Here is a 20,208-nt window from a genome sequence, read left to right on the forward strand (position 1 = left end):
TGAGCAGGTAAGACCCCGCCCCCCCATGGGTTCGTCGGGCATTCCTACAGCATTTTAAGCTGAAATCTGTCATTAATGGCATCGATCTGTAGGAACCATAGATTTATTCCGGTGGGAACGGACTCGTCAAATAGGACCCGGGAGAGGGAGAAGGCAGAGAGGTTTTGGGATTTGTTCGTGGAGGATAGATTTGGCGGGAAGGAACTCCCTTTGTTACCTCGGTTGCTGATCCCTTCTCTGATGGATACGTTAGTGTCTTTGGATAAGATATGGGAAGGGAGGATTTCTGATATTTATGGGCAGTTGATGGAAGTAAAGAGCAAATGGGAGGAAGAGTGGGGTTGTGCTTTTAAGGGGGCGGGGGGGGGGGGGGGAGGAGAAATGTGGAATGAGGTTTTACATAGGGTTAATACTACCTCCTCGTGCACAAGATTCAGTTTAAAATGGTGCATAGGGCTCGGATGTGTGGATTCTTCCGGGCGGGTTGGCGAACCACTCACATATGCTTTGGTCCTTCCCCAAGTTGGGTGAATTCTGGGCTTCCTCCTTTGACAGTATGTCGGAAGTTTTGGGGGTGACGATCTCTGGGGTATCGGACGACCATGTCTGCAGGAGGGGAAGGCGGTTGATTATTGGTCTTCGTCTCGGATACCCCGGAGGCAGGTCTTGCTTGGGTGGAGGGCATCGAAGCTGCCTAGGTGCAACAGCATGGCTGGGCTACCTGCCAGAGTCTTAGCAGAAAAACTTGGAGAAAATCAAATACGCCATCAGAAGGACAGAGGTGGGGTTCTATTCAAGGTGCATGCTGTTCATTTCCTTCTTTAAGGATCTGGCAGTCGTCAGCAAAAAAGGGGAGGGGTTGGATAAATGAGGGAAATAGGGAGCGGAAGCTTTGTTTACAAGCATCATTTGAAAAACTTGGTATGGATTTCGGAATGTAAACTGCTACGGGAAAGTAAAGGAGGTTTGAAAGTGTAACTTGAAATCACTCATGGAAGCCAGAGTTCAGTTAAGACCAAGTGGCTCACGGTATATGAATCACCTGGCAGGATTTTGAGGAGAAATCCATAGACATTTACTTGGATTCAGAGAGGAGTGTGTTTTACCACAGTCATCTTGTGCGCTTGAAAAGGACTTTGTGTGTCAATGAGACCATTGTAGCTTAAGATGTACTTTGTAATCGTGTTAATCCTAAAACATGTGTATAATTGTTAAGCTAAAAAGGGGGAGTAAAGGAGCACCATATTACAATCCAATTTTTTCATATTAAGACCATAAGACCTAAGAGCAGAATTAGGCCATTTGACCTGCCGAGTTTGCTCCACCATTCAATCATGGCTGATATATGTTTCTCCTCGCCATTTTCCTGCCTTCTCCCCATAACCCCTGATCCCCTTATTAATCAAGATCCTATCTATCCCAGTCTTAAAGACACTCAGTGACTTGGTCTCCACAGCCTTCTGCGGCAATGAGTTCCACAGATTCATCACCTACTGGCTGAAGAAATTCCTCATTTCAGTTTTAAAGGATCGTCCCTTCAGTTTGAGGCTGCACCCTCGGTTTCCTACTAGTGGAAACATCTCCATGTCCACTCTATCTAGGCCTCTCAGTATCCTGCAAGTTTCCCCCCTCATCCTTCTAAACACCAATAAGTACAGACCATTAAAATATACAAAGCGTGGACTCTAATTCAAGATAATAAAATATGGAGCCATTTTCACAAAAGTAACATACTGCTTTTAATAGACAAACAGTAAACAAAAAAGTTACTGGCCTTCAAAAATCTAAAAACATACCTCAATCATATACCACTTAAAACAATATCGTGCACCAAAAAAATTGGAAAACATACCTTTAAATCTAGATGTACAATATTGTTTTGGTGTAGGAAAACTATTCCTTCAAGAGTCTGTTGAAGAAGTCTAATCACATCCTTTTCTGAGGGAGCTTCATCTCGGTCAGCTACACAAAGATTAAAGACTTCTCCCCCAGCAGCACTAGAAAAGAAAGTTTCAAGTATGAAAACTAAATTAATTCTAATTCTCATCTCTGGCCTGTGCCACGACTGGCTATTCCTTCTATTAATAGAAACAGTTTATCCTTATTTATTCCATCAAAACCCCTCAATTTTGACTTTTTAAATTAAATTCCTCCTTAACATTCTCCGGTACATCTACTCTACAAATCAAAAGGAGCAGTGGTCCTAATACTAACCACAGCAGGACACTACAGCATATCTCCATCCAGTCTTAAAAACAATCATCTCCATTTTCTTCACAGTCAATTTTCCACTGCTACTTTATTCCTACAGGTTTCAATTTTGCTACCATATCTCATATATGGCACTTAATCAAACATCTTTTCAAACATACATGACCAGCCTCAGTGAAAGAGTATCCCAAAAAGTAGTCAACATTTTTGAAATGAGGCAAGAAAATTTGCAAAAAAATTTACTGTGCTGGGAATTGAATGAATTAGAAAAAAAGTAGTCATTTTAAAATGATAAAGAGGATAGAAAGTAATAACGGAACATAGAACAAAAAAAGTTTAAATATAATTAATTTTAGGCATAGATGTAATGGTTTATTTGATGTGCGTGCCATCAATATTCCAGTGGTAAAACTAATCTTAACTGTACAACTGGGTTGGCGTTAACATATTGTGGTTAAGCAAAAAAGGAAGAGAATACTTACTATTCTAATATGAGGATAATTTCATTTGTTGTTTCATACACCTCATACAAGTCTACCACACGTGGATTTGACTTTGTCTCGTCAAGAACAGCAATTTCATGTAGAATATCAGCTTTACAATCCAGACCTCGACGCCTTTTCTTCAGAAACTTAGCTGCATATTCTTTCCCGGTAGCTTTTTCTATACATTTTTTAACAACAGCAAATTTGCCTCTGCAACAGGATAAAAAGATTAACACAATAAAATGAACTGAAAAATTAGATTTATCTTCGATATTGAGCTTTCAATTTCCTGTTATAATTTAAAACTTTATCTGCAACAGATAACCCCAGTAAATATCAAACATGTTAAAGACATGTGGGCAAACTTTGGAACAAAAGCTAAACTATTAAAATATGAACCACAGGAGAGATTCTATGCATATACAAAAGCATGAAAAGGTTGTATATACAAACCTGCACTGGATTTAAAAAAAGGATGAGGTCCTAAAAGCAGAATATAGGCAGTTGGGGATTAAGTTGAAAAGTAGGACCTCAAAAGTAGCGATCTCAGGATTACTACCAGGATGTGCTAATCAGAGCAGAAATAATAGGATATATCAGATGAATACATGGCTGAAGAGATAGTGTGAGGGGGAAGTTTTCAGATTCCTAGAACATTTGGACCAGTTCTGGAGATGATAGGACCAATACAAACTGGACAGGTTACACCTGGGCAGGACCAGGACTGATGTCCTAGGAGGAGTATAGGAACCTATGCAAGGAATCAGAGGTGGGAGAATCAAGAACAAAGATAAAAGACAGTAAGGGGATTAAGAAAAGTGATAGGCAGAGAAATTAAGGGCCAAAATCAAATGGGGCCACAGTGAGAAATAATGGGAACAGGCCAAGCAATGTTAAAAAGACACGCCTTAAGGCTTTGTGTCTTAACGCGTAGAGCATTCACAATAAAGTGAATCAATTAATCACACAAATAGATGCAAACTGCTATGATATAGTCGGGATTATGGAGACATGGCTGCAGGGTGACCAGGGTTGGGAATTGAACATTCAGGGGGATTCAGCATTTAGGAAGGACAGACAAAAAGGAAAAGCTGGTGGAATTGCATTGCAGGTTAAAGAGGAAATTAACGCTGTAAGTGAAGAACGATATTAGCTCAACAATGTGGAATCTGCATGTGTAGAGCTGAGAAACACTTGAGGCAAAAAACATGAATGGGGGTTGTATATAGACCCCTAAATGTAGTGTTGATGTTGAGAATGGCATTAAACAGGAAATTAAAGATGCATGCAATAATGGAACATCTGTAATTATGGATTACTTTAGTCTGCATATTGATGAGGCAAATCAAATTGATAACAATACCATTGAGGAGGAACTCCTGGAGTGTATACAGGATGGCGTTCTGAAACAGTACATTGAGGAACCAACTAGAGAACAGGCTATCCTAGAGTGGGCATTATATAATGAGAAAGGAATAATTGACAATCTAGTTGTGCAAGACCTCTTGGGGATGAGCGCCCATTACATCATAGAATTTTTCATCAAGGTGGAGAGTGACGCAGTTGATTCTGAGACGAGGGTCTTGATTCTTAATAAAGGGAACTACAATGGTATGAAGTTAGCTATGATGGATTGGGAAACATTACTTAAAAGGATGAAATTGGATAGGCAATGGCAAACATTCAACAGGCGCTTGGGTGAACTGTAACAATTGTTTATTCCTGCCTGGCACAATAGGAAAACGGGAAAAGTGTCCAAACCATGGCTTACAAGGGAAATTAGATAAAATATCTGATCCAAAGAAGAGACATACAAACTGGTCTGGGAAAACAACAGACTTGAGAATTGGGAGCAGTTTAGAATAAAGCAGAGGACGACTAAAAGGAAAATAGAGTAAGAGTGTAAGCTTGCGGTGAACATAAAACTTGACTGTAAAGGTTTATAGGTATGTAGAGAGAAGTTAGAAACAGGGGAATTTCTAAATGGGGAACAAAGAAATAGCTGACTAACTAAATACATACTTTGGTTCTGTCTTCACAAAGGTGGACACAAATAACATACCAGAAATGTTAAGTTACACAGGGTTTAGTGAGAGGGAGGAACTGAAGGAAATCAGTATTAGTAGAGAAATGGATGTTGGGGAAATTGAACACCGGTAAATCCCCAGGGCCTGATAATCTACATTCCAAAGTACTTAAAAGAAGTGGCCCTAGAAATAGTGGATACATTGGTGGTCATCTTCCAAGATTCTATAGACTCTGGAACAGTTCCTACGGATTGAAGGGTAGCTAATCTAACTCCACTATTTAAAAAGGGAGGTAGAGTGAAAACAGAGAATGAGAGACCAGTCAACCGTACATTAGTAGTGAGGAGGCTTCTCGAGTCCATTATCAAAGATTTCATAGCAGAACACTTGGAAAACAGTGGCAGGATTGGGCAGAGTCAGCATGGATTTACAAAAGAGAAATCATGCTTGACAAATCTATTGGAATTCTTCGAGGATATAACTAGTAGAGTTGATGAGGGGGAGCCAGTGGATATGTTTTATTTGGACTATCAGAAAGCTTTTGACAAAGTCCAACATAAAAGAGATCAGTGTGTAAAATTAAAGCACATGGGATTGGGGGGAGGGGGGTAGTGTATTGAAATAGATAGAAAATTGGTTGGAAGTCAGCAATAAAAAGAATAGGAATAAATGGCTTTTTTCCCCGAATGGCAGGTAGTGACTAGAGGGCTACCGCAGGGATCGGCGCTAGGAACCCAGCTATTCACAATATATATTAATGATTTAGATGAGGAAACTAAATGTAATATTTCCAAATTTGCAGATGACACAAAGCTGGGTGAGAGGGTGAGCTATGAGGAGGATGGCATGATGTTTTAGTGTGATTTGGACAAGGGGAGTGAGTGGGAAAATGCATGGTAGATACAGTATAATATGGATCAATGTGAGGTCATCCACTTTGGTAGCAAAATCAGAAGGGGGATTATCTGAATGACTATAAATTGAGAGAGGGGAATACACAACGAGACCTGGGTGTCCTCATACACCAGTCGCTGAAGGCAAGCCTGCAGGTGCAGCAGGCGGTAAAGAAGGGAAATGGTATGTTAGCCTTTGTAGCGAGAGGTTTAGAGTACAGGTGCACAGATCTCTTGCTGCAATTATACAGGGTCTTGGTGAGGCCACACTTGGAATATTGTGTGCAGTTTTAGTCTCCTTATCTGAGGAAAGATGTTCTTGCTATCGACCAGTTGAGAGGTTTACCAGACTGCTTCCTGGGATGGCAGGACTGACATATGAGGAAAGATCGAGACGGTTAGGATTGTATTCGTTGGAGTTCAGAAGAATGGAAGGGGGATTTCAAAGAAACCTGTAAAATTCTAACAGGACTAGACAGGATAGATGGAGGAAGGATGTCCCAATGGTGGGGGTGTCCAGAACCAGGGTTCACAGTAAGGATACAGAGAAAACCTTTTAGGACTGAGAAGAGGATAAATGTCTTCATCCAGAGTGGTAAGCCTGTAGAATTTGCTACTATAGGAAGCAGTTGAGGCCAAAACATTGTATGCTTTCAAGTAGGAGTTGGATATAGCCCTCGGGGCTAAATAGGTCAATGCATATGTAGGGGAAAGCAGGAACAGGTTACTGAATTGGATGGTCAGCCATGTTGAAAATATTGAATGTCGGAGCAGGCTCGAAGAGCTGAATGGTCTACTCCTGCTCCTATTTTCTATGGTGCATCAACAAGCTACAGCATTAAGTGGTAGAAAGAAAAGTAGAAAATTGGCTTCTTGATCTCAGCCAGGCTGTCAAATGAAGCTATTTATCCATTTCAAAATTCTCCTTGGGAGTGAGGGAGATTAAGATTTTAATCTTTCACTCCCTTTATTCTTGCCTCATTTTATGGTATTGCACTAAAAGGGGGAACCAAAATTAAACATTATTAAAGCCTTCTCCTTACGTCTCATGCCATTGCAAAATATTCTAAGTTTTACACACTTTTAAATGTTAATACTGCGCTATATTTGTTATGAATGAATAGTTTTTTTTAAATCTTGTTACAAGATAATCCAAGCTAAAAGTCAACAGAGTTGAATATTTGAAACAATTGCATTGGTATGTAATATTGTTGAAAAGAGGTGTTGCCAAAGCTTTTCACTTTGTACTCATCAGGATAAAAGCAAGAATGTCAAATTTTAAACAATCACAACAATTTATACTACAGAAGAAAAGGGTGCTGGCTGAGGCATTGCCATGGAAAAGGTGGTGGAGAACTATAGACTCCATGTTTCCAAGTAGTTAAAAAAAAGCACAAGGCTTGAACATATTTCCTTTGTTTGGAGAGAACAGGTCCCTGGGTATTAATGTATGTCATTTTTCACAAGCGCAAATGAGCCAATTATGAGTTTGACTGATTATCTTAAATTGATTGTTATGTAGCTATTAGTACACCCAGGATAGTTCAGCACATGGTACCCAATTGAGGAATCACATTTAACAGCAGACATTTTGTTTGGGGTTTTGCAAGGCTGTCAATAGCAGCACCTTTTCCCAAGCCATATTTGTGCAGCATTGAGGCGCTAATCACTCAAAACCACTGGGACGACATGTAGTTAGTACACAAGACTCCAAACTACCAAAACAACTGCTCTACTCAGAACTCGGTCGCAGCAGGACTCTCCCAGAAGAACAATGTAAACAGTTTAAGGATGTCCTCAAAGCATCCTTGAAGAAATTCACTTTCCCTGCCAACTCTTTTAGTTTTCAATTGATCAAAATGGAGAAGGTTCATCTGAGAGGGCTCCGAACACAGAGACTGTGCAGAAGCGAAGTAGAGAGAGCGCACAAACAACCAATCTATCCAACTCTTCAAACAACACCTGCCTAGCATGTGGCAGAATCTGCAGATCACACATTGTACTCATCAGCCACCTCAGAACCCAACGAGCCGGAGTGCAAGAAAGTCATCCATGATCCATGCTTAAGAAGGTAACCTTGTACTCAATAAAGCTATTTTGAAACAACAGTTTATATGGTCGTAGAATCTCAGAAGGAGGCCATTCAGCCCATCGGGTCTGCACCGACCTTTGGAAAGAGTATCCTCCCTAGACCCATGTTCCGACCCTATCCCCATAACCCCACCTAACATTTTTGGACACCATGGGGCAATTTAGCATAGCTAATCCACCTAGCCTGCACATTTTTGGATTGTGGGAGGAAACCAGAGCACCCTGCATCCGAAGGAAACCCATGCAGACAAAGGGAGAAAGTGCAGACTCTACACAGTCACCTGAGGCCAGAATTGAACCCAGGTCCTTGGCGCTGTGAGGCAGCAGTACTAACCAGTGTGCCACTCCCCTGCCCCAATATTCAAAAATTATTTAATATTTAAAAAGTAATAATCAAGTGCCCCAAAAAGAATTTTCTTACTCAGTAAAAGATCCGATCTTGTGAACACTACGATCATTAAATTTCTGAGGCCTGTTGCTGTTTCTCTTACTTTTAGGTTAATACTCTTGATGGTTCCCACAAATCAGGTTTTAAATTGGATTCTGTTCTCGATACGGAGATGAAGGATTGGTTCTTAAACCAGCACTTTATTTTCTTTTTATTGTAAAAATACAAGTTTAGCGATTCTTATTCAAGGCCTTTCAGCAAAGACAACTCTACAATTATTTGGTGCTTTTAATATTGTAGCATGTTTAAAGGCAATTCACAAGAGCAGAACAAAATGTGACAGAGCCTCAAGAGATATTAGGACAGAATACCAAAAGTGATGTCAAAGAGATTTTAAGCAGCACCTTAAAAAAAGGAGAAAAAAGAGAGACAGATTTAGGGAAGGAATCTCAGAGCATACGGCCTTGGTAGCTGAAAGAACACTCATCAATGGTGCAGCAATTAAAATCAGGGGTGCCTAAGAGGCCTAAATTAGAGAAGTGCAGATATCTCAAGAGTTTTGTAGGAATGGAGATGGAAGCAGCAAGGCCAGGGAGGGACTTGAAAACAAGGTTGAAAATTTTAAAATTTAAGGGACTACTCAACTGGAGCCAATGCAAGTTAGACCTGAACAGTACTTGATGCGGATTAGAACATATGCAAAGTTTTATCTCATGGCTACACAGTGGAAAATGGGATGCCGGCCAAGAGAATAACAAAGCCCAGAAGTAACAAAGACATTAGGTTTTCAGGAGTGGATGAGCCGAGGCAGGGGTAAAGTCAGTGATGCTTAGGAAGTAAAAATAGGCAGTCTTAGCGATAGCATGCATATGTGGTTGTAAACCCATTGCAGGGTCAATATGGCACCAAGATTGTAAACGGTCTGGTTCCGTAACAGACAGTTGCCGGGGAGGAAGACGGAGTCAGTGGTTAAATAAAGGAGTTTTTGACAGGAACTGAAGACAACTACAGCCTTCCCAAAATTCCTGCTCTTCCAATATTCAATGTCACATAATTAAATGACAGTGGAGGGCTAAAAGCAGTGATGATGAGACGCAGTATATAGATGGAAAATAGGAGAGAACCAAGGTTAGATCCTTGGGAGATAGTGGCAATGCTGCAGCAGGTAGAGAAGAGAAGTTTTGCAAATGACAATTCTCTGGCTACGATTAGAACTGAAGGAACCAGGCAAGTGTTGTTCCTCCTCGCTGGTCAACAATGGAGGTGTTGGGGAAGATGGTTCAACAGTATCATAGGCTTCAGAAAATCACAAGGACAAAAGGGATAGTTTACAATTTTTATTTAGATATTAAAGTCATAAATGACACTCTAAGACCTGTTTCAATCCTGTGGCAGGAACATAAACCTGATTGGAGGGATTCAAAGAGAGTTCCAGAAAAGATCGGTATGGAATTGGAAGGCAATACCATGTTCAAGGATGAGAGGAAATGAAGGCTGGGAATGGTACAGTAGTTTGGAAGGACAGAAAGGATCACGAGCTGTTAAAAGAGAGCAGTTGACAAATTAGCAAACATGGGGTACAAAGGGGATTTTGGATCATGGACAGTTTAATGGAAATAGAGTGGAGGGGGGAGCAAAAGTTGGTGGGTCTCAGACAAGATCAGCTTATAAAGAGCATTAAGTGACATAAAAGAGAAACTAGAGAAAGTTGAGAGTTCAGTACGAGGGGAGGATGGGGAACCTTAGAGGAAGTGTGGCCCATTTGGATCAGGGATGGCTGGGCAGAGTGGCAGAAACAGGTGATTGCAATATTAGTCACAAAAAATTCTACACATGCCTCACAGTTCCTGTTGGAGATGGTGGGGAGGAGTTTAAAGCAGAAAAAGCCAAGTGTTATCTTAGCATTCTAAGATAATCGTTGACTAGTAAGCAGTTTTGTCAGCTGAGAAAAGGACCCGATTATGCTTTAAGTGGTCAAGCCACATTTGGTTTTATATGGTTAAACTAGGTATTCATCACGTATGTTCAAATCTGCATCTTTGGACCAGAGGGATCAGAGAGAAGGGTTGGACCAAGTTAAGAGTGTAATACTCCGAATGGGGACCACAGTCAAGATGGAGGTGAGAGTGCTGGATGTTATGGTGAAGTGAGTCAAAAGCTGAACAATACTTTTGCTCAATACTGTATTGCAGAAGTGTAGGGAGTGCATAACTGAAACAGTATTGGTATCTTGGTTCTTTAACCTCCAAACATGGTTAAAGGATGGCCACGACTGGGAGTTAAATATCCGAGGGTATCAAACTATTCGGAAGGACAGAGTGGATGGTAAGGGAGGTGGTGTAGCTCTGTTATTTAAGGATGACATCCGGGCAATAGTAAGGAATGACATCGGTGCTATGGAGGATAAGGTTGAATCCATTTGGGTGGAAATCAGGAATAGTAAGGCGAAAAAGTCACTGATAGGAGTAGTCTATAGGCCACCAAATAGTAACATTATGGTGGGGCAGGCAATAAACAAAGAAATAACAGATGCATGTAGAAATGGTACAGTAGTTATCATGGGGGATTTTAATCTACATGTCGATTGGTTTTAACCAGGTCGGTCAAGGCAGCATTGCGGAGGAGTTTATAGAATGTATCCGCGATAGTTTCCTAGAACAGTATGTAATGGAACCTACGAGGCAACAAGTGGTCCTAGATCTGGTCCTGTGTAATGAGACAGGAATGATTAATGATCTCATAGTTAGGGATCCTCTCGGAAGGAGTGATCACAATATGGTGGAATTTAAAATACAGATGGAGGGTGAGAAGGTAAAATCAAACACTAGTGTTTTGTGCTTAAACAAAGGAGATTACAATGGGATGAGAGAAGAACTAGCTAAGGTAGACTGGGAGCAAAGACTTTATGGGGAAACAGTTGAGGAACTGTGGAGAACCTTCCAAGCGATTTTTCAGTGCTCAGCAAAGGTTTATACCAACAAAAAGGAAGGACAGTGTAGCCACCTGGGTTGGCCACTTCCCGACTTTAAAATGGAGATCCGCAAAGGCTGCAGGGAAATTCAGTCAAGCCAGGAAAAACTAGCAGGTGCAAAGTTTCCTGTGTATTAGACTTTGCAGAAACCCAGACAGCACTGAAAATACCGACCATCTGCATACTAATGAGCGATCCCCGTGAACAATTGGAAACATTTAGTAAAACAAGGTCAAGCCAGACTCCTCGGCGCCAGCAGGAGCCAAGACAAAGGTAGGCCAACGGACACCTAGGGACCGCCCAGCGATCAGGGAACAGCTCCAGTATTGGAGAAATCGATCCAAGTGATCGGAACGCAGTCCAATCACTTGGAACCAGGTACGGGGTCCGCCCAAAGGGTCGGGAAGCCTCTGGGGTCTATAAAATAGAGTCCCCAAGTTCAATTCGTCCTTGGCAGGGTCACTCAGCAGCTCGAACCAACCCTTGACAGTGACCTGCCTCGCGGCTACATCAACCAAGTAAGTCTCCAGTCAACGCACGCTACGTGATAGGCGCTCCTAGCTACTAGTCCGTACCAGCTTTGAAGCTTGCAGATTCAGAACCCGAACGAAAGGCCATTTGTTCCCCTGACCTGGTGGGCCATTTCCAAAGCTAAGTATAGGCCTATAGTATAGAGATAGTCTAGGAAGTAGAGTTTTATGCATGAGTAGTGATTGACTGTGTATAATAAATGTGTTTTGATTTGAAACTTACTAACTGGTGTATTGATTTATTGATCAGTACTGGAACTTGAACCTCGTGGTGGTATCATAAAGATACCTGGCGACTCTAGAGCAAAGGTTATAAAACAGAGCAAATTGAACCAACCAAAAGTTAGCAACAACGGTAGAAAGAGGGAAAATCGACCGTGGATATCTAAGGAAATAAGGGATAGTATCATATTGAAGGAAAAAGCATACAAAGTGGCAAAGATTAGAGGGAGACTAGAGGACTGGGAAATCTTTAGGGGGCAACAGAAAGCTACTAAAAAAAGCTATAAAGAAGAGTAAGATAGATTATGAGAGTAAACTTGCTCAGAATATAAAAACAGATAGTAAAAGTTTCTACAAATATATAAAACAAAAAAGAGTGGCTAAGGTAAATATTGGTCCTTTAGAGGGTGAGAAGGGAGATTTAATAATGGGAGATGAGGAAATGGCTGAGGAACTGAACAGGTTTTTGGGGTCCGGTCGTCACAGTGGAGAACACAAATAACATGCCAGTAACTGATAGAAATGAGGCTATGACAGGTGAGGACCATGAGATGATTGTTATCACTAAGGAGGTAGTGATGGGCAAGCTAATGGGGCTAATGGTAGACACTTCTCCTGGCCCTGATGGAATGCATCCCAGAGTGCTAGAAGAGATGGCTGGGGAAATTGCAAATGCACTAGTGATAATTTATCAAAATTCACTACTCTGGGGTGGTCCCGGCAGACTGGAAATTAGCCAGCTTTTTCCACTTTTTAAAAAAGGAGGTAGGCAGAAAGCGGGTAATTATAGGCCAGTGAGCTTAACTTCGGTAGTAGGGAAGATGCTGGAATCTATCATCAAGGAAGAAATAGCGAGGCATCTGGATGGAAATTGTCCCATTGGGCAGAAGCAGCATGGGTTCATAAAGGGCAGGTCGTGCCTAACTAATTTAGTGGATTTTTTTGAGGACGTTACCAGTGCGGTAGATAACGGGGAGCCAATGGATGTGGTACATCTGGATTTCCAGAAAGGCTTTGACAAGGTGCCACACAAAAGGTTGCTGCATAAGATAAAGATGCATGGCATTAAGGGTAAAGTAGTAGCATGGATAGAGGATTGGTTAATTAATAGAAAGCAAAGAGTGGGGATTAACGGGTGTTTCTGTGGTTGGCAATCAGTAGTTAGTGGTGTCCCTCAGGGATCAGTGTTGGGCCCTCAATTGTTCACAATTTACATAGATGATTTGGAGTTGGGGATCAAGGGCAATGTGTCCAAGTTTGCAGATGAGTGGTAAAGCAAAAAGTGCAGAGGATACTGGAAGTCTGCAGAGGGATTTGGATAGGCTAAGTGAATGGGCTAGGGTCTGGCAGATGGAATACAATGTTGACAAATGAGAGGTTATCCATTTTGGTAGGAAAAATAGAAGAGAGATTATTTAATGATAAAATATTAAAACATGCTGCTGTGCAGAGAGACCTGGGTGTGCTAGTGCATGAGTCGCAAACAGTTGGTTTACAGGTGCAACAGGTGATTAAGGCGGCAAATGGAATTTTGTCCTTCATTGCTAGAGGGATGGAGTATAAGACTAGGGAGTTTTATGCTGCAATTGTATAAGGCCACACCTGGAGTTGTCTGTTCAGTTTTGATCTCCTTACCTGAGACAAGACGTACTGGCGCTGGAGGGTGTGCAGAGGAGATTCACTAGGTTAATCCCAGAGCTGGAGGGGGTGGATTACAAGGGGAGGTTGAGTAGACTGGGACTGTACTTGTTGGAATTTAGAAGGATGAGGGGGGATCTTATAGAAACATATAAAATTATGAAGGGAATAGATAGGATAGATGCGGGCAGGTTGTTTCTACTGGCGGGTGAACACAGAACTAGGGGGCATAGCCTCAAAATAAGGGGAAGTAGATTTAGGACTGAGTTTAGGAGGAACTTATTCACCCAAAGGGTTGTGAATCTATGGAATTCCTTGCCCAGTGAAGCAGTTGAAGCTCCTTCATTAAATGTTTCTAAAATAAAGATAGATAGTTTTTTGAAGAATAATGGGATTAAGGGTTATGGTGTTTGGGCCGGAAAGTGGAGCTGAGTCCACAAAGGATCAGCCATGATCTCATTGACTGGCGGAGCAGGCTCAAGGGCCAGATGGCCTATTCCTGCTCCTAGTTCTTAAGTTCTAAATCTTAAAGCCAAATACTGTTGGGTCACTCGAGTTGAAGGAAACTCAGCCAAAATGATTATTCCAAAATAAGATGCACCAACAATATTAAAAATGAAAAGCTTGCCAAAAATATGCTTTTCAAAAAATTATCAAAGAAATGGAGAAACAAGGCAAAGGGTGTTGAGGATTTGGGTAAATTGGCAGAGACCCAAAAAACCATGAGGTAAAATTGGTATCTTTGTTACAAAAGTACTTATTTAAATCCCCCATCCCTCACATATGCCACGCATAGTGCTACACATCTATCACCCCTTCCCCCGAACCCTCCACCACTGCAGCAGCCTTAATCTTCATTCACCTGAGGAAGGAGCAGCGCTCCGAAAGCTAGTGACATCGAAACAAACCTGTTGGACTTTAACCTGGTGTTGTAAGACTTCGTACTGTGCTCACCCCAGTCCAACGCCAGCATCGCCACATCATTAATCTCTCAGGGCAGTGTATGTAACCGGGAGGGGAGGGGGGGGATCTCACTCAGCTGCCACTCCACTGGAAGTTACGAGCCAATAAAAAGATCTTCATCCTGATTTTCAAATTACCCAAGAACCCACTCTTCCATACATTACACCCAGACCCTGCAGAACTTTCCAGAACCATTTCATCTTACTACCCATCTTCAAAATGAATGGCAGAGCAGGAAGTGCTGTTAAAAATCTGCCTCTGACCATACATTCAACATTCTCTTGTCAAATACCTTCATCATGTCAATTTCTTCCCTTTGCAAGGCACTCTCAGGTATGACTTGTGGAACAGTACAAAAATGCAAGTATATGCAAATAGGGGCTGGTTTAGCACAGTGGGCTAAACAGCTGGCTTGTAATGCAGAATAATGCGAGCAGCACGGGTTCAATTCCCGTACCGGCCTCCCCGAACAGGCACCGGAATGTGGCGACTAGGGGCTTTTCACAGTAACTTCATTGAACCCTTTTGTGACAATAAGCGATTATTATTACTTCCCCTCACCATGGATTCTGCAGCAATACTTCCAAGCTCTGCATTACAGCAGCAACAGTTATTTAAAAAACTTTTGTAGCAAAGAGATCACGAAAAGGAAATGAAGTCACTGTAGCTCCTCTGATTCAACCCGAAATACAAAGCCTGGTAACCACATATGTCCTTGTCCACAGTGTTGAAAACTGAATGGCTCAGTTCCCACATGTCAGTTCACTATTTCAAGCTTACATAATGCCAATTTATTTTTTTTCCACTTGCCGTACATTAGTTAAAAATGTTAAATTATTGCTGGAATTGCCTCAATAGCAAGATAATCAGTATCTCTACTTAAGAACATAAGAAACGGGAGCTGGAGTAGGCTTCAAGCCTGCTTTGTCATTTAACAAGACCATGGATGATATTCTACCTCACTGCCACCTTCCCACATTATCCCCATGTTCGTTATTTCCCTTTGTAGCCAAAAATCTATTGATCTCTCTTTTGAATACACTCAAGACTGATGACATTCACAACTTTCTTGTCCCTCTAAAGCATATCTATATTCTACTTATTTAGGTCTTGATTTGCATGCAATAATGAGGTTCTCACCTGATTCAGTTAGACTCTAGTCCACCAGCAGAAGACACCAGGAAATATGGTAACAGGGGGGGATCCGAGTGGAAAAGCGGTGATATATATACAGCACAGCTCTTTTGGGGCTCCTATCAACCTACTTCTGCTCAATGGACCAAGTTAAAATAGGTACATTATTTAAACTTGAGAAACTACGATGAAGGATGAAAGCCACACTAAGGCTTTGCACTCGATCATGCATGCAAAGACACCCATTTTCCAGTGTACTCTCCAAACCAGCAGGTTTATTTTGGGCTGCTTATGGACCCTGGGGCTCTATCTTCGAAAGACTGAAAGGGGTGATCCCATTTAGTTATACACTAAGACAAACAAAAATTTCAAACATTTTTAATTAACCATTTTTTTAAATACAGAAAAATACTTGAACTGCGTTATGCGGAGGGCAGCACGGTAGAATGGTGGTTAGCACAATTGCTTCACAGCTCCAGGGTCCCAGGTTCGATTCCCTGCTGGGTCACTGTCTGTGCGGAGTTTGCACGTTCTCCCCATGTCTGCGTGGGTTTCCTCCGGGTGCTCCGGTTTCCTCCCACAGTCCAAAGATGTGCTGGTTAGGTGGATTGGCCATGATAAATACCCTTCGTGTCCAAAATTGCCCTTAGTGCTGGGTGGGGTTACTGGGTTGTGGGGATAGGGTAGAGGTGTGGACTAGGGTGGGGTGCTCTTTCCAAGAGCCGGTGCAGACTCGATGGGCTGAATGGCCTCCTTCTGCACTGTAACTTCTATGTATCTATATGTTGGATCCATGGAATGATTATAACACATGAAAGGGGTTTCTAAAAGTAAAAAAGTTGAGAACCCCTAATGTAGGAAACACTGTAGCCAATTTGCATACAGCAAACCACCACCAACAGTAAAGTAATAACGACCAGATAATCTGCTTCAGTGATGTTGTTTGAAGGATAAACATTGACCAGGACGCTTTTGTCTTCTTTTAAAGAGTGCCACAGAATCTGGTGTGTCTGTTTTTATACAATAGAACCTCTTACAGTGCAGGAGGCAGCCAGTCGGCCAATCGAGTTGGCACTGACCCTCTGAAAATTAATCTTACCCAGGCCAACTACCCACTCCCCCACCCTATCCCCAGAACCCCACCTAATCTACCTGTACATCACTGGACACAAAGGGATAATTTTTTTTATCATGGCCAATCCACCGATCCTGCATTTCTTTGGACTGTGGGAGGAAACCGAAGCACCCGGAGGAAACCCATGCAGACCTGGGAAGAAAGTACTTCATGCAGTTACCCATGGCCAGAATTGAACTCGGGTCCCAGGTGCTGTGAAGCAGCAGTGCTAACCACTATGCCACCCTCATGTCTCATCTGAAAGTCTGCAAAGTATTCCCTCAGTACTACACAGGGTGTCATCCTCAACTCCAAGACTTTCAAGAGGTACTTGAACCCATTACTCAAATGAAAATCTCAGCTGCAAACTGACCCACATGTAAAACTGAGGATATCTGACCAGAGAACCTTTATTCTGCAAGATAAATAAACTATCAACATTTAAGCTGCTACACTTGCCTGTGGTGTCCCCCAAGTCTCTTTCTATCTCTCATCCATATGCCACTCCTTGGTGGCATTACGCAAAAGTCGAGCATTAGTTTTTACATGTATGCTGATGAGAACCAGCTCTGCCCCACCACCACCCTCTACCTCACTACTGTTGCTAAATGATCAGATTGCTTGTCTGACACCTGTACTTGGTCAGCAGAGATTTCTTCCAATTTAATATTGAGAAGATTGAAGCCATTATCTTTGGACCCTGCTCCAAACTCGGTTCCATAGCTTCACTCCATCCCCCGCTCTGGCATCAATTTTATACTAAACCAGTGTTCAAATATTGGTGTCATACTGGACCCAGAGATGAGTTTCTGACTACATATTTACCAGTCATCACAAACACCACCAATTTCCACCTCTGTAATATTGTCTGATTTTGTCCTACCTCAGCTGCTGCTAAAACCCTCATTCATACCTTCATTGCCTCTAATCTTGTCTATTTCATTACACTCCTGGTTAGTCTCCCGCATTCTCTGTAAACTTATCCAAAACTCTAGCTGCCCTGGTCTTAATTTACACTAAGTAATCCCACAACTCTCCAACATATCTGCAATCATCAAATTCCAGCTTCTTGAGCATCCCCGCTTTTAATCGCTTCGATATTAGTTCCTTCAGTTGCCTAGGATCTATGCTCTGGAATACCATTCTTAAAACTCTCCACAAGGAGCAGTGCTCCGAAAGCTAGTGATTTGAAACAAACCTGGTGTAAGACTTCTTACTACATTATTTCTTGAAGACACACCTTAAAATCTACCTCTTTGACCAAGCCCATACCTTCTCACCTAATGCTTTATGTGGATCAGCGTCATGTTTTGTTTAACGTGTTCCTGTGAATCGGCATGGGACGTTTTAATAAGTTAAAGACGCTGTATAAGTACACCATTCGGTGAATATAAGTGCAGATATCCAAGGCAACTAATGCAGACTAAAGAAACTCACAAAATGGTAGGAAAGTCGGATCACATACAGCCCCTTCCCTCCAAACATCAACCTGAAGTTCCTCATTAATGGCACAAGTGACCGAGTTTGTGCGTAAAAGTTGTACTCACCTGCCTAGTTCCTTCGTGGTGACAGTGTAGTTACTGTAGAAGGAGTCCGTCATGAAAGCGGTCTGGGTGTGAGCAAGTAAGACGGGCCGCTTGTCCCTGTCCGCCATCCTCCGACAACGGCTCTCGCACATTCTCCTCCCACACCTTGTCCGCTCGAAATCTCCACTCACCGGACAACCGGCTGCTTCGACTGGAAAGGAGAACGTGGCACCTGCCACTGCCTCCGACCCTCCCGCTTCACAGACGCGCGCAGATTTGGAAATGATCGCGCTTCTGCTCGAGAGGGACAACACAACCGTCACCTTTTCCAGACGGACAACTTCCTTCTCTCGCCCAACCGGCACTTACTCCAGCAGATTCGTGCAGTGCTGGCAGGTGCCCACTGATTGGAGCGTGGACGCGGCGTGCGTGCGTGCGCGCTCCCTCCTTCCTTCCTTCCTTCCTTTCAGCGAGGTGGGGGGCTGTGCGCGTGCTCTCGCGTCCGGGAAACGCGAGCGCGTGCGTGCTCCCGTCTGGGGGGCAAGGCCATCAACGGCCGCCGCGCGCGCGCTGTCGGCCGATCTTTTTAAACTTCCTCAAGGCACCAGGCAGCCAATGGACAGAAAGAGCGTCGCTTAGATTTAAAAACAGACTCGTTTAAACTTCCGCCTTGTTCGTTGCTGAGTTCAAAGTTAGTATGGGGAGAGGAAGGGGGGTGGTCATTCGGGTAGCAATCTAAAGATTATACACTTCTATCTCCCTTAACTTAGATGCGAAGGTTTATTACACTTAATAGTCAAGCTTTACAAAATTATTGAATCCAGCCGAGAATTGCTTGAGATCATATAACACGGTACAAAAGGCGACAGTTGGGCTCATGCCAGCCCTTTGGTGGACATCTTCTCTAAACTTTTCCCCTTGCACCTTAAACTCTAGTAATTGACTCTCACACCCTGGGAAAAAGCTTCCGATTATCCACTGTCCATGCCCCTCGTAATGTTATAAACTACTATAAAGTCACCCCTCAACCTCTGTTGTTCCAGTGAGAACAAACTGAGTTTAGCCAACCTCTCTTCATAGCTAATGTCCTTCATACCAGGCAACATCCTGGTAAACCTCTTCTGTACTCTCCAATGCCTCCACATCCTTCTGGTAGTGTGGCAACCAGAATTGAACACTATACTCCAAGTGTGGCCTAACTAAGGTTCTATACAGCTGCAGCATGACTTGCCAATTCTTTTACTCAATGCCCCGTCCGATGAAGGCAAGCATGCCGTATGCCTTCTTGACTACCTTCTCCACCTATCTGCCACTTTCAGTGATCTGTGGGCCTGTACACCTAGATCTCTCTGCCTGTCAATCCTGTTTAAGGATTCTGTCATTTACTGTATATTTCCCACCTGTATTAGACCTTCCAAAATGCATTACCTCACATTTGTCCAAATTAAACTCCACCTGCCATCTCTCAGCCTAAGTCTCTAACCAATCTATATCCTGCTATATCATCTGACAGTTCTTTTCGCTGTCTGCAATTCCACTAACCTTTGTGCCATCTGCAAACTTACGAATCAAACCAGTTATATTTTCCTCCAAATCATTTATTTATACTACAAACAACAAAGGTCCCAGCACTAATACTTGTGGAACACCACTAGTCATAGCCCTCCATTCAGAAAAGCACCCTTTCACTGCTGCCCTCTGTCTTCTATGACAGCCAGTTCTGAATCCACCTTGTCAGCTCACCTCTGATCTCATGTGATTTCGCCTTCTGTACCAGTCTGCCATGTGGTACCTTGTCAAAGGCATTAATGAAGTCCATGTCGACAACATACACTGCCTTACCTTCATCAATCATCTTCGTCACTTCCTCGAAAAACACGATCAAGTTAGTGAGACACGACCTCCCCTTTAAAACCATGCTGCTTCTTGCTAATACGTCCACTTGCTTCCAAATGGGAGTAAATCCTGTCTTGAAGAATCCTTTCCATTAATTTCCCAACCACTGATGTAAGGCT

At 42.5% G+C, this 20,208-nt stretch overlaps 1 protein-coding gene across 1 annotated transcript in view; it reads right to left on the reverse strand.

The window, feature by feature from the left end:
• The window catches only part of LOC140392891 (serine/threonine-protein kinase 17B-like), a 47,083-nt gene extending 28,508 nt beyond the window's left edge, over positions 1-18,575 (reverse strand). The window contains exons 1-3 of the mRNA XM_072478657.1: positions 18,215-18,575; positions 2,694-2,906; positions 1,853-1,997 (exon numbers count right to left, since the gene is read on the reverse strand). Coding sequence (XP_072334758.1) covers positions 1,853-1,997; positions 2,694-2,906; positions 18,215-18,345 — 489 coding nt within the window. The 5' untranslated portion in view covers positions 18,346-18,575. The remainder of the gene's footprint in view (positions 1-1,852; positions 1,998-2,693; positions 2,907-18,214) is intronic.
• Between the last annotated feature and the right edge of the window lie 1,633 nt (positions 18,576-20,208).

Source organism: Scyliorhinus torazame, chromosome 2 (genome assembly GCF_047496885.1).
Source record: "Scyliorhinus torazame isolate Kashiwa2021f chromosome 2, sScyTor2.1, whole genome shotgun sequence".
Lineage (NCBI taxonomy): Eukaryota > Metazoa > Chordata > Chondrichthyes > Carcharhiniformes > Scyliorhinidae > Scyliorhinus > Scyliorhinus torazame.